Below are 23,139 nucleotides of genomic sequence, written 5' to 3'. Positions count from 1 at the left end.
GATTGTCTTTGTATTAGGTCACTTATGTCTTTCTTTCTGTCTCTATAGGATCTTTCTTTTTCCCCCAGTCATTTTCATACCATAAACTATGTAGAGATGTAATTCTCCTTGAGCCCTTCCCCCTTTGTCAAACATGGGGAGGCACAGACATGCAGATAGCATGAAGGCATAGGCTTCTATTTTGCAGAAACCCAACCAAACCATCATCTTACCTGAGAAATGTCCATGACAGAGTCACAGCTGAGAGGCCGAGCAGAGGTCAAGTCATTGGAACCCAGCACTGTTGAGATGATCCCATTCTGATCAATCCTCCTGATCATGGTGCCATCCACAAAGTAAATCAGCCCAAACTTGTCCACGGTGATGCCTGGGGAGGGCAAAAGCAAGACAGTCAGAAAATGACAACAACCTGACAATCATGGGATGAATAGAAGTTGGTGTCTGGTTTGACGCTCATGAAACAGTAAGGTTGGGAGCAATGTATGTTATGGCATTCAAAAGGGATGAGATGAGAGTTGGACATGGGGGACTCCTGGTTATCAGGAACCATTCCATGGAAAGCACTTCCAGCTGGCACGTGATGTCATTTAGAATTCCCTGTTCACTTGGAAAAGGGCATGGCATTTGGTGAACCACTGAAAGGAGAAGGTTTTCTAATAGCTATATGTCTTCCTAATAGCTATATTAGAAAGTCTTATATTAGTCTTACATGTTCAGAAACATGGTGTTATTGCTCATGGTAAGAGAGAAGGGCCACGAGGATGATCAGGGGACTGGAGCACCTCCCATATGAAGGTAGGCTGAGAAAGTTGGGGCTGTTCAGCCTGGAGAAGAGAAGCTGCATGGAGACCTCAGAGCAGCTTCCAGTGTCTGAAGGGGGCCTATAGGGATGCTGGGGAGGGACTCTTCATCAGGGACTGTAGTGACAGGACAAGGGGTAACGGGTTAAAACTTAAACAGGGGAAGTTTAGATTGGATCTAAGGAGGAAGCTCTTTACTGTGAGGGTGGTGAGGCACTGGAATGGGTTGCCCAGGGAGGTTGTGAGTGCTCCATCCGTGGCGGTGTTCAAAGCCAGGTTGGATAAAGCCCTGGGTGGGATGGTTTAGTGTGAGGTGTCCCTGCCCATGGCAGGGGGGTTGGAACTAGAAGATCTTGAGGTCCTTTCCAACCCAAACCATTCTATCATTCTATGATTCTAATATTAAGCCATGCACATGAACATGTTACACTGGTGAATCTTTCAGAAATGGAGACAAAAAAGGCTGTGAAAGACCCATCAGGTGAATCAAATTCCAGGTGGATAAATGTGGAAGGCTTTTTCCTAGGATAATCCTATTAATCTATAGTATTTCACCTATTTCTGAACGCTGCTCAGTGATTCAGTTCATTGTCCAGACCTCCTTTGTAGACATACTCCTGTCAGTGGGTTTGAGGTCTGCTGACAGCAGTCACAGGCTGCTGATCCTCGTTTCCTCACCTGCAGACCTGTGCCATTTCACTTCCCCCGAAACATCGTTTCTCAAGTGCTTATCTTAGCACAACCTCCTTTAATCCTCTTTATCCCAGGCTAGCTACACTCTGCATCTTCCATCGGAGGATTTCATAGTGCTTTACACTTACTAATTAGACCTCATAGCAGTGTGTGTGATCATCCTAATTTTGCATATCAGGAAAATAACAGATAAAGCCATTTGCACAAGGTCACAGAGAAAGTCCATGGCTAAGGAAGGAATAAAACGTTAAGGGCCCCATTCACCTCTCTTTTATGTTAGTATAAATTAAAAATAACTCCACAGAAACTAATAGAGTCATCCATCTCATCTACCCTGCGGTGGCAGAATGTGTGGCTCAGTGTAATGTTTGAGGGTCTTAAAGACATTAAAAGAGCTTAAAGGAACAGTAAAGAATGTAGAAGCCTTCAACATCCTTTTCAATGTAAGCAAATACTCTGCCTGGGATAGACACTCACCACTGGGATAGTGGTGAGGCACTGGAATGGGTTGCCCAGGGAAGCTGTGAATGCTCCATCCCTGGCGGTGTTCAAAGCCGGGTTGGACAGAGCCTTGGGTGCCATGGTTTAGTGTGAGGTGTCCCTGCCCATGGAAATAGATGGATCTAGCTGGAACTGGATGATCTTAAGGTCCTTTCCAACCCAAACTACTCTATGGTTCTATGATTCTATATAAATATTGGGATCTTCCTGTTCGGTTTCTTCAGCTAGCAGGGTAGCAATCACTTGGCAGAAAGCAGGCCTCTGCACTGTGCATCCTAGCAAGCATCTGGAGCTTTTCCAATCAGTGGGGAGCAAGACCTACTTCTAGGGTGGAATTCGTATCACCCTACAGCAGATATCCAGAAGAGATTACATGAACCCTGCCAGAAACACCTTTTCCTCCCCACTGACTGTAAAAGGAGAGTACAGCAAATACCTCTGAAGGAAACATTTATACTGCAGACAGATGAAATTAGTGAGATGAATCCTCACCCTAATGTTTTTCTGGCTGTCATCACGGTGACAGAAATGATGGGAAATCTGTTTCAGCCAGAAAGCTTTGAGGCTCTTCCCGAGGAAGCGATGAGACTTTGTGTTTCTCCACAGCGCTGTTTTACAGCCAGATCCCCTTGTTTGAAACATTTACCCTCAGTCTCCATCCGCTGTGAGCTCTGCTGTGAAGTACAGATGCAGCAGTTCACAGATCAAACATTGCAGAGTTACACGTGGCAGGGACTAATCCCCTGATTGCTTTGGCAATTAAAATCATGGCCTTCAGCCAGCGCCGCAACTATTGCATGGAGGTGGATGATACGCAGAAAAAACATCACATTTGGTCACACAGAAAGCCACAGAAGATGCCTGCAAGGAATGGCAGGAAAACCTTAGGACTAAGTCATTGTTTGGGAGAAAAAACAAACTTCTCTGTGGAGCTGAGGTAAAGGAAGGGATTCAGCCATGGCTGCAACCTCTTCATTCAAAGTCAGTTAGGAGTCAGGAAAGTGCTGTTTCAGATCACTGAGTTGAATGGGAGCGGTGTATTTTATGCTAGGAGGTAAACCCAGCGTTTTCCTTAGTTCTTCACAGCATCGCCCTGTCTGAAGGGCATCATTTTGACCTGGATTAGATATTGGACCATCAAAGAAGTGAGGTTTCAGAATAGCCTCTAGGGCAGCGAGGAAAATTACTTGCTGCTTTTAAGATGAAGTTCATTAATTTTGGAGGGGATTACATGGCAGGATTGCTGAGATAATGGATGACAGGACTAAATGACCCAAAAGATTGCTTCTGGTCCTACATTCCAATACCTGTGTTTAATTCATGCTGAGATAGGGCTGATCTTTGCAGGACCATGAAACAAGAACCTCAAAGAGGAGCAGAAGGTACCTGTTGCACACCTGAATGCTACAGGAGCACTGGCAGCCATTTATTCTCGCTATACAAAATAAACACATCAGTTGCATCTTAGCACTTTGCCTAAGGCTTGCAGAGGGATCTGGTGGTAAAGGCATCAATATCTCACTGGCATCCATGGCTTTCTGGAGGTTGTCTTCACCTGCCATGAGATCTGTCAGCACTGTGCCCCAGTTAGTGCCCTGTTCAACGAGCCATCCGGGATATTGGCACACGTCTCCTGTCACTGGTGTCTGCTGTTGAAGCGAAGGTTACTGCTCCTCTAACTGAACGGCAAGCTCTTCAATGCTTGCTTGACAATCAGGAATGCAGTGGAGCTCTTTAAGCAATACGGTAGATGTGCTTTTTCAGAAGAGGCATGATAGAGGGTTTAGTGGATCTTAATTGGCTTTTGTCAAGCACAAGAAGCTCTCACCCATTCCTAAGTTCACGAGGAGTATTTTGCAGGATGCCTGTCCCTTACTCTGTGTGACAGGCCAAAAGCCAGTGAAGGGTGGCAGGCTGGAGAATGTGATTTTAAATGAGGCAGAATTTTCTCTCTTAGCTAGTTCCATATGTATTGGATTGGATTTATCAGCAGCGTGTGCTGACAGCCGATCAGGGTGTTCAGTGCTGGGGTCTGATGGCTGGTCTGATTAACGGCAATACTATCCTGTACGTACTTTGGCTCTCGAGCCAGCTCTGATCAGTTGATAGAGGACAACTTCAGTTTGCATTCCAGCTTAGACAAAGAGCTGCACACCCAAAGAAGTGAAAATGGGACAGCAAAGTTGCCACTTATCATCCTACTCCAGGGCAATGTGCATGTGTTCTTATCACAGAGTACTTCGCTGCTTATCCCTCTTTCACGGAAGCTAAGCAATCTCAATTGCCTTGCATTTCCTAAGATGTTCTGCAGGGTAACAGCATTTGCACTCTGTCAAAGCCCGAAATTCCCATTTGCACATGCTCCTCACACGGCAACTGCTCCAATCCCTTCCTGACTTTAGCTGATTGCCTTGGAATCAAATCTAATTATGGAGAAGGAGCCCTGCTCTCCCACAGACAAGTGTCTTTGGATGGATGACTTCTGCAGAGTGGGAAAGAAGCATCTCGCAGTTTCTTCACAGCAGACTGTAGAGGTTAAATTGGACTTTTCTGTGCTTCCTCCCTGAAAATGGCACAGTTCCAGCACTGGGAGCTGGCTCTGCAAATGGGCACAGAAATAGGTAATTCGTGTTACGCACATCAAGCCAAAGGCCTTGGCTCGCTTTGACAGAAAGTTCTTCTCATGTTTCTATAGGAACATAAGGGAATTAAAGGTTTTCAGCACATAGCTCTTAGCTTGATCTCACAGTTACTGAGAGAAAACATCTGCTGCACTACCCAGGTAGCGTTGCAGATTCAAACTTCAAGCTCTGAGATGTGAAACACACACGTTCTAAGGTCATTCCGGCTCCCCTTGGAGAGATGGAGATCCCATAAGGAACAAGGGCTTGTAGCACCGTCTGCATCTCACCAGTGAGTTGTGCTGATAGGAGGTTGTGACGTGATGACATTAGCTTGAAAGGTCAGGACCTTGTAGTGTGAGGAGGTGACAGCACAACGTCACGCTGCAAATAACTACTGGGACACAGTGGGTTTGCTCTGGAAGATGAACTGCTGAAAGTGATGGCATTGTACTTGTAGCTCTACGTAGATGCTGTTTAAAACCCCTTTTAAGTAAAAACATAGGTGCTAAAGGGATCCATACTTCGAGCTTTCTTGTCTGGCTGGCTGCTGAATGAGTGAGTGATAAAATGCTGGCTGATAATCAGTGTCAATAAGTACAGAGGAATTGGCAGGGGATGGAGTAAGCCGAACTAGTCATATGCAATGACAAGCTGTAAAACAGCTCATAGGAAAAGGATTTCGGAATTCCTATGAAAAGTTCTCTGCAAAGATCAGGTTTGTGCTCTGCAGTGGTCAAGGAGGCAGCTAGAAGACAGCAGTGGACTGGAGAGGAGAACCGAAATCTCTGTTCTGGCCTCAAAAAGACCATCCTTTTGCCTGCTATGGTTGAGCAAGTTGTGGAAGTTATTAGCACAAACCTGGAGGAACAAAACTAGGTGTTGAGGGAGGTTTATAGACCTAATGATGATGGCATCTAAGCACAGAGGTGCAACCTCTTCAGAAAGCCCCCTAAATGTTGATGACTAGAATCTGGAGTGAGAAAGTTGGGGCTTAGGCTGAGAAAGTTGGGGCTGTTCAGCCTGGAGAAGAGAAGGCTTCGTGGAGACCTCAGAGCAGCCTTCCAGTGTCTGAGGGGGTCCTATAGGGTTGCTGGGGAGGGACTCTCTACTGGAGACTGTAGTGACAGGACAAGGGGTAATGGGTTAAAACTTACACAGGTGAAGTTTGGATTGGATGTGGGGAGGAAGTTCTTTGCTGTGGGGGTGGTGGGACATGGGAGTGGATTGTCCAGGGAGGTTGCGGATGATCCATCCCTGGTGGTGTTCAGGATTGGGTTGGACTGAGCCTTGGGTGACATGGCTTGGTGTGAGGTGTCCCTGCCCATGGCAGGGGGTTGGAACTGGATGATCTTAAGGTCCTTTCCAACCCAAACTATTCTATGATTCTACGCTAGCAAGGAAAGACCACTCCATCATTGCTCCTTTCCCTATGTGCTTTTCCTGGCTAGAGTAAGAGGCAAGATGCTTTGTTCAATCAGCCTCTGGTCTTCCCTGACATTATTATTTGACAATAAAGCCGTTAACAGCTTGTGGAGGTGGAGTTTCTTCTTCTAATCCTGTCGAATTCATGACCACTTAGTGAACAACTGAGGTTCTGTTTACACGTTCAGCAGGACACAGTGAAGGAAGCAATCTGTCCCCACACTAATTACTTCATTTTGCATTGTTTTCATGGTGCTAAGTGAATTAGACATCCCCCCACATAGACACACACACACACACACGTCCCTTCTGAACTCTTCTTCCTGTTGTGTCAGGCTTGTCACTGCAATCTCTCTTAATTGCAGGCTCCTTGGTAATTTCTCTGCCACAACATTTTCCCAAGGATAACCACTGGTGAGTGCTCAGATGAAAACAAATGCTCTGACAAGCTGGAGTTTTAATTTTGCCTTTAGATTGCTTGTAGAAGAGGATCATTATTAGCAGATGATAATTAGAAAGTGGTAACACTTTAATTTGCAAGGATATATTGAAATTCATTAGCAGCTGCAAGCTTTGCTGTGCTTTGGGGCAAGTGACTTGGAAGTATCAGACCAGGTCCTAATAGCAATGAGAAATGACCCGACCAAACAGCTGCCACCACTATTTCATCTGCTGATTGACCTGGCCTGTATTTGTATAGCCTGGCTTTATCACAGAAACTAAAGACAGGGGAAGGATGAAATTCCTGTCAGGGCTGTATCCATCCTTATATCTTGTCTAAGCTGATCGTGTAAAGGCAGCTCTTTCTTGTTCAATAGAGAGAGACAAGAACCTCTGCCCAGAAGGAACTTCCGAGAAACGTATGGACGGGACAAGGGATAATGGTTTTGAACTGAAAGAGATTTAGACTGGCTATAAAAAGGATTTTTATTGTTACAAGGGTGCTGAGGCGCTGGCACAGGGTGCCCAGAGAAGCTGTGGCTGCCCCATCCCTGGCAGTGCTCAAGGCCAGGTTGGACACAGGGGCTTGGAGCAAGCTGCTCCAGTGGAAGGGGTCCCTGTCCATGGCAGGGGATTGGAACTGGAGGAGATTTAAGGTCCCTTCCAGCCCAAACCCTTCTATGATTCTATTTTATGTCCTTAAAATACAGAAGTAATTATCTTCAGCCAAAAAATGATCTTTAGCCTTAAAAAATAGAGTCCTGTGAGAAGTGGTGAAACTCGAAGAACTGAACATTCCAAGTCCTTCCCTGGCCAGCTGATATCTCTATAGCTACAGAATAGTTCTCTAATCTCCACCGAGCATTCACTTAGGAGCGTTTATTCCCCTGCCAAGACAGGGAAGCAGAGGGTAACCTGAGGACTCCTGGTTACTTATACAATGAATCATTCCTATTTGGAACTATTATGAAATACAATCACATGAAGAGCGAGCATCTGCTGGATTCTTCTGCCAGGATGAGCCACCGCGAAGGTACAAAGAATAGAATAGAATAGAATAGAATAGAATAGAATAGAATAGAATAGAATAGAATAGAGTGGAATGGAATGGAATAGAACAGTTAGGGTTGGAAAGGACCTCAAGATCATCCAGTTCCAACCCCCCTGCCATGGACAGGGACACCTCACACTAAACCATCCCACCCAAGGCTTCATCCAATCCTGACGATATACTGTCGGTGTGAGTTTTCACTGTTAATCATTTATTGAGGTGAATGGGAAGAGCTTCACACCTCCCAAAGCTTTTGCCTCAGCAGACTTTGCAAACTCAGGCTGGAACCAGATCAGGGAACGCTAGGTATGAATTGTCCGTTGGCATTGTGGGCTTTCCGGATTATTATTTTCTTGTCACCATTTTGCTTCGTGTCGTTTCCTCTTTCACCCTCGATTTACTGCTGCTTTGTGGGATTTCAGAGCTGAGAGGAATGAATGCATGAGTTTTGCCTTTATAGGACTGAGGTGGAAGAACGGCCTCCTGAGAGCTTGAATTGCCAACAAGAAGGATTTCAGTGCTTTTCAGCACTGAAAGTTCAAAGCTTTCGCTTTGAACTCCAGAGCTCTGCTATAGCAAAGCAGAAACATAAGACATAGCATCATAGAACGGTTTGGGTTGGAAAGGACCTTATGATCATCCAGTTCCAACCCCCTGCATGGACAGGGACACCTCACACTAAACCATGGCACCCAAGGCTCTGTCCAACCTGGCCTTGAACACTGCCAGGGATGGAGCACTCACAACCTCCCTAGGCAACCCATTCCAGTGCCTCAGCACCCTTACAGTAAAGAACTTCTTCCTTATATCTAACCTGAATTTCCCCTTTTTCAGTTTGAACCCATCACCCCTTGTCTTACTGCAGACCCTAATGAAGAGTCCCTCCACAGCATCTTTGCAGTCCCCTTCAGACACTGGAAGCTGCTCTGAGGTCTCCTCGCAGCTTCTCTTCTCCAGGCTGAACAGCCCCAACTTCCTCAGCCTGTCTTCATACGGGAGGTGCTCCGGCCCCTGATCATTCTCGTGGCCTCCTCTGGACTTGTTCCAGCAGTTCCATGTCCTTTTTATGTTGAGGACCCCAGAACTGCACACAATGCTCCAGGTGAGGTCTCACAAGAGCAGAGCAGAGGGGCAGGATCACCTCCTTCGCCCTGCTGGTCACGCTCCTTTTGATGCAGCCCAGGATATTGTTGGCTTTCTGGGCTGCGAGCACACACTGAAGCCGGCTTAAAAGTCATCAAAGCCTTGCAACATCCACCCATGTAGGGAAATAAATAATACTCCTCTTATCTTGCACAAGGGAGACTGGAGGAACAACAGAAATTGTGGGGTGGTTTTTGCTCTGCTTGAACATGAAAGCGGTGCAGAAAATTGGATTACAGCTTTCTGGATGCCCTGAGCTCATGACTCATCTGCTGGGCTGCCGGAACCTCTCTGCCCAAGTCACTTCATTTCCTTTTCACTCAGCCCCCTCATTTCAGTGAGACAATTTTTACACTGGAACCTGACCACGGTGGCTGTGCCCTTTCTATAGCTGTGCCCCTGGCAATACTTTATCCCAATACAATGGTCACCTCGCGGGTGTCTGGAGTGCTTGGAAGCCATGCTGGGATCTTTGACTATTACAAGGGAAGCAGTTTGGCTTTCAGTGTTTATTGGCACAAACCAGGTCTCCCAAGGTATATTTTGCTTCATCCTGCCAGGAAACAACTGACATATAACCAAGAAAGAGATTACAGCTACAGCTGACACAAAAGGTCACTAAATCAGTTTGGGTTTCTCTGGTTCAGTAACAATAATGTCATCTCTATGTCAAGAAAAATAACTTCCTGAGATTCACAGAATCATAGAGAGCTTTGGAAGTGTCAAAGTTCCATCAGATCCTCTTTTTTTGCAGCTTTTCACCTTGTTCCCGTGCTGCAGTGTTTTCTACCAGCTTCTTTTAAAGGGCTGATGTAGAATGACAACTGGCAATGACTAATGACAGCTTGCTCAGACAATGGGTCTGTAATTAATGGGCTGCTCGGTCTCTATTGTTGTCATTGGCCTCACTAAGCTTTAAAAATAGTCTCAGAACTGCCCAAGACCATCCCTGCCCCAAAGAGTTTTTTGAGCAGAGAGAAGATGGGATGCATTAAAAAACCTGGCTTGAAGATCTGTACTTCTTCTCTGTATTACTGTTAGCAATTCCCAGCTTATAACTACCATTAATGATAGAATCCCAGACTGGTTCAGGTTGGAAGGGACCTTAAAGCTCATCCAGTTCCAAGCCCCTGCCACAGGCAGGGACCCCTTCCACTGGAGAAGCTTGCTCCAAGCCCCTGTGTCCAACCTGGCCTTGAGCACTGCCAGGGATGGGGCAGCCACAGCTTCTCTGGGCACCCTGTGCCAGCGCCTCAGCACCCTCCCAGGGAAGAGCTTCTGCCTAAGAGCTCATCTCAGTCTCCCTTCGGGCAGGTTCAAGCCATTCCTCATGTCCTATCCCCACAGGCCCTTTCCAAAGCCCCTCTCCATGTTTCCTGGAGCCCCTTTAGGCACTGGAGCTGCTCTAAGGTCTCCCCTTCAGGAGCCTTCTCTTGTTCAGGCTGCCCCAGCCCAGCTCTCTCAGCCTGGCTCCAGAGCAGAGCCTAGCCAAGAACAGCAACAACAACAGCTCAGCTGACTTCACCTTGCTGGTTTTTGTGAAATAACCAGGTTTTGCTGAGGGGTCGCTTTACAAAGAAGCTGGGATAAGCTTGGAAATTGTGAGGAAGAGGGGAGATACCACTCCCAGATGCAAGGCAAAAGAAAACCTGCAGCACATTGATGGGGGAGCCAAGAACATCTAAATCCTTGCAATCCCAACAGCTGGGCAAGAAGACATACAACAGGTGAAAATGCCGGATTCCTGACAGCATTCCTGCATCCTTGCGCCTCTTCACAAACACTGCAGAAGGTGTGTATACTAACAGTGCTTCTGCCTCATCTCTATTCCAAGGAGCTGTGGACAGCTGGGAGGAGCGACATCCTCCATATGCAGAGCTTGTTACCTTGAGACTGCCAGACTGAAGTCTTGGCTCCACACAGGACTGCATATGTTTGGCTAAACCTGCTTTGCACAATTTAGTTCACAGTCATGAAGGCTGTGTGATGCTTTTATGCTGATGTGACTGTGCTTTTATCTCATTTGAGAAAGCTAATCGGGAGCCAGGTGAAGTCATGCCGAATTAAACCATTCCCATATCAAAATTAGTGTCCACCCCCCACAGCTCTTAAGCTGGATGCCATGATATGTAATGTCAGTGTATAAATCTCAGTATCTCTGAGCTGTATGATGGTTTTGCTGCTACTATATATAGTACATTATAATATAGATCATATACATTAAATATATATATTTTATATTTGAAATATTATATATTATATACACATATGTACATTCTATATACATATATATATATAAATGCTTATAGAGCTTTTTATTTTTTTAAAGCCAAAAATGTCTCAGTGAACTGAAGTTAAGTGAACCCAGTCCAGACTGGGAAGTACCAAACACTGCTATTTGGTAAGGAGAAGCAGTGGCTAAATGGGTATAAAATTGATGGGTGGATTTGTTCTATTGCCCTTTGGACACATGGCCATCATTACACCCCTCTGGTATGGCACTCCTTCCAATAAGAAGAACCAGGACTGAGGGTGAGACATACCCACTTATTTACAGAGGCAAGCCCTTAGGATGTGCTTGTGGGTTAACTGGGGAAGGTTTGCAATATCCAAGGGCATTGAAGAGGTCTGCAGCATCACTAAACAAGCCCCTTTGTAAAAGACCCCTTTAGAAAAAGCCTGTGGAGAAGAAGCAGTCTCACCCCTGGGATTTGTAAGGGTAGCATCAGTGCCTTTGCCTCCATCTCCGCAGCGGGTATCATCAAACGGGAGGCACTGATCCCCAGTTCCAGCCAAGACCTCGGAATTCTTCACAATGTCTTTCACTGATGTGGTTGACTTGATTTTATAGATACGTCGGCTGTTGGTGTCGGAGAGGTAGATGGAGCCAGTGATTGGATCTGTGGTCAAGTAATACTTATGGGCTGGGCTGTGGCTGAAAAACAAGGGTTTGATGTTATTATTTCCTTGGATGATTTGTTTCCGTAAGTCAACAACAGGCAATGCAAGCACTTTAGAGGATAAAAATGCATAGGGCAGACAGACTGTGAAAGTGGAGCAGTGCTGTACTGGACAATGTTAGTGCACAGTGTGTTACAGCACAGGATCCTGAGCTAGAGCTGTTACCAGTCCCAGTGCCTGGGGTGATCTCTGGCATGGAGAGCACCTACCAAAGGGAAAGGCTCACTGGCTTTAGCTAAAATCATGCCAGGAACTACTACAGGTTGAGTCCCAGTGCCTGAGATTGCTTAATTTACTTAATATAGACGTAGTCCTGAAACTGGTGTTAGTGCAGTGCCAGAATGTGAAGGGAAAGCACAGTACATAGTACACTAGGGGCAGAAAACACAGGAAAAAATGAAGTTGAAAGCAAAAATCTGCCCTCCCCAGAAAGACCCCAATATAAAACCCAAACGCAAACTCCCCAGTATAAAACACTTGAAGATATACTCTTCAAGATCACTGTGTCAAGGCATATCTGATGCTGGCACTGACTCCAGCAAAGACTCTAGAGTCCTGTCCTGCCCTTATGGGGGTTAGGGGAAGTCCTGCCACTGGATTCAGCTGGACCTCAGTGAAGAGAGAAACAAAATGGTTCTCGGAGTGCCACATTTTGCCCTAAGCCAAACATGACCAAGGAGGAGAGCTGAGGAACCCTAACATCGGTCTCCTGTTAAACCCCACTCACTCACTGCTGCCTTGAAAAGGAGAAAGGGGGGCTGAGAAAAAGGGCTGAGCAGACAGGAAAAGCTTTTAGCTCTATGACTACAACACTAAATGAGCCCAAGACTGAAGAAATGAATGAACTAGCACCACTTTATGGAGAGCATTCAATGGGACTGGCCAGAGAAACAACCAGGATGAGTTTAGACACAGTTTTAATCATTGTCTTTCAAGGATTCTCTCTATAGTTTAATACTAAACTTATTAACTTCCTTTATTAGAAGTAAGTATTTACTACTAGTCTGGACTGAACTGCATCTCTTCTAAGCCTGAAACCAATGTATTAAACTTGTAACACCTGCTGCCTGAACGCAGGTCTCTTTCCTGCTATGAAAGGCTAAATAGTAATTAGAACAAGCACGAAAAAGTCTCTCCTTTCCTCCAGAACACCTTCAAGCTGTCAAAACTCATCAGGTTCCATGAATTCATACTAATCATAGAGGCCGTAGTTCACAATTTCCCACTTAGTGGAATTGTTCCAGGAGAAGCTGGTTAGAAACCCGAGTGTCGATCACAGTTGACTCTATCCCTCATAATAAGAATTTTCCTCTCTCTTTCAACCTTTCTGTTAGGAAAATTAACCCCTCTTCAGACACTATGAAATCACTCTCTGCTTAGAAAAGCTCTAAGTTGGTTCTCCATTTGAATCACTTAATACTTTTTTTGGGGAAAAAAAAGCCTTTCTGATTTATTCTGGAGCATCCCTAGTGATTTATCCTATTAAAGTCTGAACAGATTTCACCTCCCCAGATGACACTGATTCTTGCTAAATAAAATGCTCTGACCTTCAAGACAGCTCCAGCCTGACAGTTCAGTCTCCATCTGTATTCCTTCCCAACGACAGCAGGCTGGGAGGGTATTATTTCATTTACCTGCATGTCACTCACACTAAGCAAGTGGCTTCAACCCTGGTGGAAGAAGTTCCCTATGGGAATCCATCATCCATTCTGACCAGGGCCTTGTGTTTTCTGCTGACTGTCCTAACAGAGCCCAGCTGAACGTCAGTCAGCTTTTGAGCTGTTCATAATCTCTGTTTTGCATGAGAGGCGGGCAAGAGGAGGATGTTTTTAATGGCACTTTGCAATTCCTTAGCATCTTCGCACACAGGTAGCTTTCCCCACGTCTTAGAGCGGGCCATTTGCAGATGGACAAAGGCAAATGACTTCCTTAAAGATGCAGAAAAATGGTGTCAGAACTGGAAGTTCCTGCTCCCCTCTCCTTTGTTTTTGGGTCTAATAGCCTCGCTCTGCTGTATTTTATTATTGATTATAACCTTTTCTAATCCCAGCTCCTGCGTAGAATGGACACTGACATAAAAGGTGATTACTTTAAACCATGGATCAGAGAACCAGGTGAAAGCAAAGCATTCATCCAGCAGAGAAGCTGAATGGTACCAAATTTACTAAGTAAAAACCTGTCGTATTAAGGTCATACTTTGAGTTGCTGCTGGTAACCCAAGTGTAGTTTTATTAATGGGGTCCTGAATCTAGATGCTGTAAAAAGTAGGTGTGAATTCAAAGTTCACAATCATTAAAACATTAGCTCTGACTGGTTAAACCTTACATCCTCTTCATAGCTGGATGCCACAGAGGCACACACCCCCTGACTAGCAAATGTGCCTTGGAAGAGGTAGGGTAGGAGCTAATTTTGGTTAACCTACCCATGGCATGGTAATACTCTTGGGTCATTTGGGTCTGGATTTCATCTGGCAAGTTGATAGAGGAGCTCCCAAGTCATACAATTACCTTTCTAAAGCCAATGTTATTCATGGTATGGGCACTCCCAACACACAAACTTTATCTTGGCTGCTGCATGGCTCTGTGTGAGCGATAGGAAGTGCTGGTTCAATGTTATCAACTAGATTACTTATATGTGCAAGCATGGTTTATCGTGGTCTCCTGCACCTCACTCTATGTCTTTTGTGGGTATCCTGGGATAGCATAGGGAATGAAGTATTTAACCTGGAATGCTTTGGGAAGCTAAAATACAAACTGCTAAGGATTGTCAAGCTGCCTCTGCCAACAGGTTTCAGCACTGTATTGGGAAGATGTCATGCTCTGCCCTTGTCCCAGTTGCAGTGTTGTACACTGCAGCTTTTGTTTAACACTTTCTTTGAGATGTGTCAGGATGAGAGAGGCTAAATAGGTAATGTAAAGGTCCTAAACTGCTTCCCTTCACCTGTGAGAATGGATGAGCACTGGAGATGGGAACACCGGGGCTTTGCTGTTTATTTAAAGCCACAATCAATAGGCAAATCCAAGTGGTAAATTGGACTGAACTGAACAACAAGTGAAACAAATCTGCCTGGGGCAAAGCAAGAGGAAGCAAAGAGAAGATTCTTTTCCCTTTCATCCTCTCTTGTTGCTCAGTTAGATAGCAAACCAAACCAAAAGACAGGACTCCTTACTGTTCAGAAGACTTAATCAGGTACAGTATTTGTAGTCTTGGAGTATACATCCCCCACATTGACATTGCCACCACTACTGGCTGTGGGTGCAGAGCTCGTTACCCATTCAGAGTGTTTCTTTAGCAATTAAAGCTCTTTATAAGAAACCCTGAGCACTGCACTGATATTTGAAGCCCCTGAAGCAACACACCAAAGTTGCAGGGTTGGGGAGGGCTGGTTCCTAGCCAAGAACAGATACTTTGGTGGGCATTAGCTGGCAATGATGGTGTAGTCACTGGGAATGAAGACAGCTTCATAAGCAGAAGCTGTCCTGTAGCCCCAGGTGAAATGGAGGTGATACTGCTTCCTTGGATGATGTGATGTGCTGGGAAAATACAGGGAAGTCCTCCAAGTCCACAGTGATCTGGGTTGTTTGGGGTTGTATGGGGTTACATGTATGTTCTCCCATACAGCTGCCTTGTCCCCTTCCTTTCTTCATTCTCATTCTTTGGACAGGATAATGCCAGCACTATGGGGAGCTCTGCAGACATGTGAAGAGATTCAAACTCCATTTTAAAGAGCTTTACATGATTCCTTACACACAGGCATAAGGAAAAGACAGTAATAAGTTGGGTGAATAGGCTGACACATGGCACTCACAGATTACTTCTGGTATCATGTAATAGAGGCAGAGGCTTTAAGCAAAGTTTGGTATTATCCCCTTATTTTGGAGGAGTCTGAGGAAGGAACGTCCTGCTCCAGAGTGGGAAGCCAGTATTTAAGGAATAAAGATGAAAACAAGGAGATGGTCCCTGCTTTCTGCAGGCTGGATATAGTATGTCAGCACAGTGGACTGCACCTTTTATTGGCTTCTATTCAATGCCAGGGGATTCATCTCACTGAGCTTTAGGTAGGTATGGGGTGAATGCTAACATCTGAACTCACTGGCTTAAGTCCCTTTATAGGCAGTAGAGAGACGTAGCATCATTAAGGGGGTGATTTGGATGACTTACTTTAAAACATTCATCCTACAAGACAAACTGCACCTTAGCTACCCAAATGCAAGGGCATCTACCACCTACTGTACAGGACAACTTCTGTTGGCACCAGTATGGCTCTGGCTTCCACGGACACCAAGGTTAGTTACCCATCACATCTGATCTGAATAAACCCCTGGGGCTTCATTGGCTCTGATGTGTCTGTTTAAGGACACGAAACCACCTCTGTAAACCCCCTGAGCCTTGCTACCCACATGCATTTGCTGGTGACTAAAGATCCACCAAATTCCTGCAGCCAAGTGCTTTATGTTGAGCAGGGCTGTGTTTCCATGGCTCCATAGGAAGCACCCTGCAGCTCACAGACAGAGGATTTTATTATAGCTTGTGTGAGGTACTGGTCTTTTTCTTTTTCCCTGGGAGACACTCAATAGATTAATACATAAGGAGGCCACGCAGTGCACTTGAGCTGAATTTACACTTGGCCTTTTAGTGTTTTCAGTTTGTGTGCGATGCCCAAAGCTCTTCTTAGTGTCACAGGCTGGATAATAAAACTTCATAGCGATGCCATAAGCCAACCCAGGGACTGCAAAGGACTTTTGATCTGATCTCAGAGCAGCTTTCTGAGATACTTCTTTGCCTCTAATGGTAGATTTGGCTCTCTAAGGTATGAATGGAAACAAGAAAGGAAGAATCTAGTTAAGTGTGGCCACTCTTTGTGTATTTACAAGGCAGAAATGCCTCAGTGCCCTCCATGTTCCTGCAGGGAAAAGATAATGAGAATTAACTGCAAAGTTTCATTTCCATGCTTGGAAAGAGTCATCAGGTTCTATAAGCCCACCTAGACAGACACACTGGAGTTGGTTCCTATTCATCTAGTAGTGAATGCCAGATGGGTGTAAACTCAGGAGGCAGCACAATTTGGTGATGCTTTTTGGTCTACCTGATGTCCCCCATGCTCTACATGCAGCTATGTTGGAGTTAGACCTTGGTGACCTATGCTGTGCTGTACAGCCAAGCCTCTTAGCTGGTAGCTCCAGAGCCTCTGGAGATCAGGCTCACCACAGGCTACGCAGTGAGGAGGAATTCTTTCCCTTGAAGTGAGGAAGCTTTTGCACATGGATTGCAGCTTTTCCAAGCCACTAGGATTCAGTCCTGTGGATCTCACTCTTTGCCTGTCAATGGTGTCAAGCTTAGGACCTTCTGGAACTCAGAGCACTAGATCTGAGGATACACTGACTCATTTCCCTATGGCTCAGAAGTGAAGAGGCTTCCTAACAAGAAGTATTATGGAAAATCATAGAATGGTTTGGGTTGGAAAGGACGTTAAGATCATCCAGTTCCAACCCCCTGCCATGGGCAGAAACACCTCACACTGACACAGAAATGATGTCAGCTCGTACAGATGACTCCCTTAATGCACTCACAGCTGGGAATATTTGATCTCACCTCCTTCCTCCCTCACTGGTTCCCTTTGGATGTACTGGAGCAGGCATGTCTGGGCTTTCTATCATTTCATTCCTCAGTCTTTAGAAATTGCCTGAAGGCTGAAATCCTGCCAGCTTAGTAAGGCTCTAGTGGCATCTGCAGCATTTGTGGCCAGTCCATACATCTTCACTCAGTTATTGCCTTCATATATAAAAAATCCTCTTGTAACAGGTATTTGGCTGCTGCTTTTTGCTGTCAAAGCAGGTGCAGGTTGGTGGCTGTGTATTTCTAGGGCATTAAGGACACAACCTGGCGGTTCTAAAGAGAAATGAGTTTTTCTATTGCCTTCAAATGATGTGAAAGAGGGAGCCGGGGGGCTGGAACCCAGCCTGATGAAGACAGTCAGTGCAAAGGTTCTGTGTACAGACCTCCCAGTGCTGCTAATAGATGCTCTGGGCCAGCCCATTATGCTGTGGAAGCTCAGCCTTTTATTAATGTTCTGGCAAGAAGACAAAACCCCAGTTTCTACTCCATTGCATTTCCAGACATGCAGATAAAATGAACGTTTCTGGGTTTGCATAGCCTCTATGAAGTCAAAGAAACTGCAAATAAAAAGCATGTAGCAAGAAAAATCCCAAATGCAAAAAGAAAACTATATATATATGGTTTATTGCATATATATATAAAAATGTGCGAAATAACTCCAACTCCACAGTCTAAGCTTCTAATTTAGAAAGCAACCAGGGAGAAGGATGGGAAACTTGTCAGAGCCAGAGCAATCCTTGCAAACACAGATAGTGACAGGAGGTTGACATCTTCCGGAATGCAACTGATTGGATCAAACCCACTGAAACTCCAGTGAACCCAAGTGACAAATACCCTTAGTGACAAAGCTCCAGTTTAGGAGTCTCTCTTTCATCTTGTTTTCTTGTCACTGCTCCTTCTCTTTCTTTATTGCATCTCCTGGCTAAGGTTCTGAGTTGCACTGCCTCCAGTCTGAGCCTGGCACACTTTCACATGCAAAAGCTCTGTGTGAAGAGCTCAGACTAACCAAAGTAACAAGCACTTGCTTCCCTAGGTGGGTGATGCTGGGGTAGATCTGACCCTTCTTTATGCCTGCTAAACTCCCCAAAACTCAAAAGAAAGGCATGTCACCATATAAGAATGATTTGTCCATCCTACCTATTCCAGTGATGCGTATCCTGACACTGTCCCTATTTCGCTTTCTCGGCTAATTCCCACCCATTTTTCCTTCCACCCTCCTCCTCTTGCTCCCCTTGTGTCTATACTTCCCCTGCCTACAGCTATAACAGCTCAGGCAGGAATCCGTGTGGCTCTGCTCTGTGATTAATGGCTCCCAGTTCTGATGACTGATTGCCTATGCCAGTTTTAATCACGGCAGCTTCATTTGCTCTTGAATCATCTGGAAATGGCACTTGTGGATCACTGTGTAACAACATGCAACGAGACAGGGAGTGGCAGAAGAATTCTCTACTGGTTGGCTTACCTATGTCTGAAATCTTTATTTCTGACAGAAGACAGGAAAGCAGGGAATAGAAGAAAGAATGAGGCGTTAGCAGCTCAGTTCGATGCATTATTAGCAGATTGAAAACTTGACAGTAACTGTATCATACAATGCAATAATAAATAAAGACTTAGCTGGAATGACACTGATATATTTTATACTGGATATTACTTGGCAGTGAGCTCACTTATGTACCCCTGCATATCACAAAGGAAGCGTGATCTCACCTGCTTGGAGTTATTCACTTAGGCAAGAGATAGGACCAGGTAGAGTGGATCATTCAGAGCGGTGCTGAGCATATGCAGCTATCTCTACAGGTTTTTTCACTCAGTCAAAGCAATACCTTGTGTGTGACAAAGGTAACTTAACAGTTGCACAGTTATGGGTGGCAGCTCATTGCCAAAATCTCATGAACTTTAGCCCAAACGACTGAACTAACGCTGAGCTGGGTATTTCTTATGGGTCTATTATGTACCCATCTGCTGTTACCTATAACCCACAGCGCGTTTGCTTTCCTCTCCACAAAAGAACACTACGCTCAGAAGATGATCCCCCCAAACAAAACCCAACACCCAAACGGTGAGGGTGTAAATCTCTGAGGAGATGCTGATGCGAGAAGACACAAGCAAACTCTATGGCTTTCCTCCATAGCTCTCAGTCAGCTGGCATCTGAACCCACTTAGTTTATGGCACACCAGAGTGAAGAAATGTTCGTTAGATCCAGTAACCTAAGTGTTTGCACAGATGAAGCAGCAATCGCTCCGGCAGATTTAACTCTGGACTGAATTTCACCCTGTGGCTCTGCACAAAAGCCAACAAGGCCACCCTGTCAAGGCTTCCAATTCTCTCTCGCCCAATGAGGAAATGCTCAGCAAAACCTCCACTGAGTCTGGTACTTCCACTGACAATGGAACAGGGATTGCGATCTCAAACTTGTACTTCTGGGAATGAGATACTAATCCCACTCAGTTGCACTAGCATTTGGGCCCCAAATCACCTAGGCTCTGCTGGAAATCTCACCTTTGGTCATTACAATAACTGTTTGGCATCGGAAGAATATTACATTCTTTAACATGGACCAGGTCTGAAGATTTATTGCAGCTTCCCACCCTACAAACATGAGAGAAACGATGTTCTCGTGTACCACAATGGAATAGCAAGAATCAGGTTCTTGCTTATTGACTCAAAAGGTATCCTGGGCCTCGAAGAGGTAAACATCTCACTGTGGGCTTCCTAACTCAATGACATCTCCTGATTCCCTTATTGCCCTGTGAGCATACCAAGACAGCAATTCTGTATGTGCCAGCCTTGTGCTGACTGGACTTCGTTTTCTCATACACAGTGATCTAAGACTACGGTTCTGAGTGTCAAATAAGACCTTCAGCAAGGTCTAAGGACCCTAGAGTGTCTGTAAATGAGGGACTAGTGGGATCTTGCACCAATTTTTATGCAGACCAGCTCTTTTTATATGTGGCCTTGTGAAGCAAATGGAAATACAAAGCAATGCTGTATGGGACACTGCTGCTCTAGGAAGCTGTGTAGTAAGCTTCTACATGGCAGTCCTTGCAGAAAAGAAGCCTTACTTTTGTCCTTTGCAAGCAGGACATTAAATGTGAGTCGAGCAGGGAGGTTCCTACTTTCGGGAATCTTCTAATTTTCAGGCCAGGTCTTGAGAGGCAAATGGGAACATGAACCTTCCTACCATGCTAACCTCATATCGACCTCTCAGGATGTTAGGCTGAGCCTTTCAAGCAGAGATGACTCATTCAGAAACACTCATTTAACTCTACTGACTTTCCTGGAGTCAGTCATGTCCAGCCACATAGAGTCTAGAATCAGGCCCTGGTGCTTTGAAATGGGTAATTGTATTTGTTATAGATAGATAGTAAAACTATCCCCAGTGAAGTCAGCTTGCAATTTTCAGTCACCATCTATTTAATTTTGTCAGAACTTAATGCAAATCTTTATTTGTCCCTCTCCCTCCTTGTTTTTAATGGATGTTCCTTCCCCATCCTCCCTATTTGTCCTAGTATATATATTTCCTCCTTTGTAATTTGGGGTTAAAAGGAGACACTTCACTTCCTTTCAGGCGATCCACTTATATGTCCACCCTGACGCTGCTGTTCAGGTAGGAACTGAGGGGGGCTGATGAATTTGTCCCCATGAAACACAACTAGAAAGACCCAGTCTGTGACTACTTCGAGTGATGCTCATGTTTTAATTATGAATGATCATCTGCCCTGATTAACCTCTACATATCATAATCGTGCTGCGCCCTTTCAAGTCATCTCATCATTTTAGGTCATCTCTGGGGCTGACTGTTAATGTTAAGGATTCCCACTGGTCTCTAGCTACACAAAAGGCAGACTTCAACACAGTCTGATTTAGCAGCACGATAATGTGCCAATATTTTTGGGGTGTGATATATTTCTGCGTTTCTCTGGTGTAAATCAAAGCAGAGTTGCAGAAGAGGCAAATCTGGACAGCTTCCTGTTTTCCTGTGGGTTTTCTTTAAGAGTTTTGCTCATTTTCCTTTTGGATACATCAGATTTCTGCAGAACTTAAGGGTATAATCATAATGGGCACATTCAGTAGAGCGTACCTCAGCTCCAATATGTTGGTGACATTGCCAGAGGGAAAGATCCTTCGGATGTAGTTGAAATCTCCAACATAAAGACTTCCATCAGACCCACATGTTAGGGCAACAGGAGCCAGGAGTTTGTTCCCATCTGCAAGACCATTGCAGCTTGGACAAGAGATGCTACGTCTGCGGCCGTTGCCCATAATGCTTCCAATTACAGGCGGCTGCTGGGAGATAAACTGGTTTTCCCCGTTTCCTTTATGTAAGATGCCTAAGGAGAGAAAACAGTAATAAGGACATTAAAGAGAGACAGGGAAACTGAGACCAAAGGGAGCACAAACTGGCAATCCCAGAAGGGGAATTTGTCATGTAGCAAAGGAGGTTTATCATCTGTCACAGCGTTGTTTTGTGATGGTTTCTAATGAGGAGCCCCTTATCTGGAGTATTTTTTATAGACCATTGCATTTTTGGCAGAACAAAAGTATTTTGGGAGAACAAGACTGTCTTTAACATTGAAGGAAATAGACTTTTCAGCATCTCATGACTTTTTACCTGTCTTTTCTGTCCCTGCTTGCTCTGTAATTTGGAGCTTACCAGGTAAAATCAACGACACAGCTCACGGAAAGATAAGGGACAGGAAGACCATGGTGCATTCTATAGAGAAATGTTTCATCTGCAAAGCTTTAGGAAGCTCTGCTTATGTTCCCTGTAAGTGTAGTGATTTCAGCAGTGATGTGGGCTGAATTAGATGTTTGCTCCCATACCACTGCTACCATCCATGGGGACACAGTGCTTCTGTCTTTTAAACATGTTCTGATCAGCCTCAGTCGTGAGCAGCCTTCAAGGACCCTGACACCTTCCCCCTTCCCTTACGTCCTGTGAAGCCTCTCATTTCTGCAAGTACATTTGCACGTTGGAGGATGTGTCTGGGTAGAATTATGCTCAGTGGTATTATTTTAGGACTATTTTCCTTGTTAATACCCTTCTTTTAAGACACTACAAAGTCAGACATGCCAACATTCGGGGACTCTTCGTCAGGGACTGTAGTGACAGGACAAGGGGTAATGGGTTAAAACTGAAACAGGGGAAGTTTAGATTGGAGATAAGGAGGAAATTCTTTCCTGTGAGGGTGCTGAGGCACTGGAATGGGTTGCCCAGGGAGGTTGTGAATGCCCCATCCCTGGCAGTGTTCAAGGCCAGGCTGGATGAAGCCTTGGGTGGGATGGTTTAGTGTGAGGTGTCCCTGCCTATGGCAGGGGGGTTGGAACTGGATGATCTTGAGGTCCTTTCCAACACAAACTGTTCTATGATTCTATGATTCTAACATTCAACTACTTCATGATGGCCAGCTTCTTTTGCATTTACACACACCAAATCGCTTCTAAATGTAGGATACTAGAAATAATACGTTGGAAAAACGTATGTGAGGGTATGTTTGTTTTCAGGTTTCTTTTCTTTCCTTTTCTTGAATTCTTAGTGATTAGAAGCAACTAGGCCTTGCAACGGCACGTAATTCCCATTACGTGTTACAGACAACCTACCGCTCTGTATGTTGAGGGCATGGTGTTTATCCAGGGACCATCCTCCAAGTTTGGAAGCATCAATTTCATAACCCTGAAGCACGGCTGTCCTCTTCTCCCACAGGATCAAGTCAGGACAGGATTCATACTCATAACCTACTGAAACTAGGAACAAGAGAGAAACAAAAGACCCCCCAGATTAGTAACCCAGAAGTGCACACACAGAGTTTCAACTGAGAAGGGGTAAGAGCATTTCTACAGGCAACTGCCAATTCCATTTAAATGTCCTCACCATAATGCAGAGTC

The 23,139-nt window shown here is 45.1% G+C and overlaps 1 protein-coding gene across 5 annotated transcripts in view; it reads right to left on the bottom strand.

The window, feature by feature from the left end:
• TENM4 (teneurin transmembrane protein 4) overlaps positions 1 to 23,139 on the bottom strand; it is a 772,055-nt gene that overhangs the window by 44,768 nt on the left and 704,148 nt on the right. For all 5 annotated transcript variants that reach the window (XM_065678851.1, XM_065678850.1, XM_065678853.1 and 2 more), the window contains 4 exons: positions 22,855 to 22,998; positions 21,335 to 21,584; positions 11,378 to 11,610; positions 213 to 367 (listed from right to left, as the gene is read on the bottom strand). In XM_065678851.1, the coding sequence (XP_065534923.1) occupies positions 213 to 367; positions 11,378 to 11,610; positions 21,335 to 21,584; positions 22,855 to 22,998 (782 nt within the window). The remainder of the gene's footprint in view (positions 1 to 212; positions 368 to 11,377; positions 11,611 to 21,334; positions 21,585 to 22,854; positions 22,999 to 23,139) is intronic.

The sequence above is a fragment of the Lathamus discolor genome, chromosome 4 (genome assembly GCF_037157495.1).
Source record: "Lathamus discolor isolate bLatDis1 chromosome 4, bLatDis1.hap1, whole genome shotgun sequence".
In the NCBI taxonomy this organism is placed as follows: Eukaryota; Metazoa; Chordata; class Aves; order Psittaciformes; family Psittacidae; genus Lathamus; species Lathamus discolor.
This window is presented reverse-complemented; position numbering and strand designations above follow the sequence as displayed.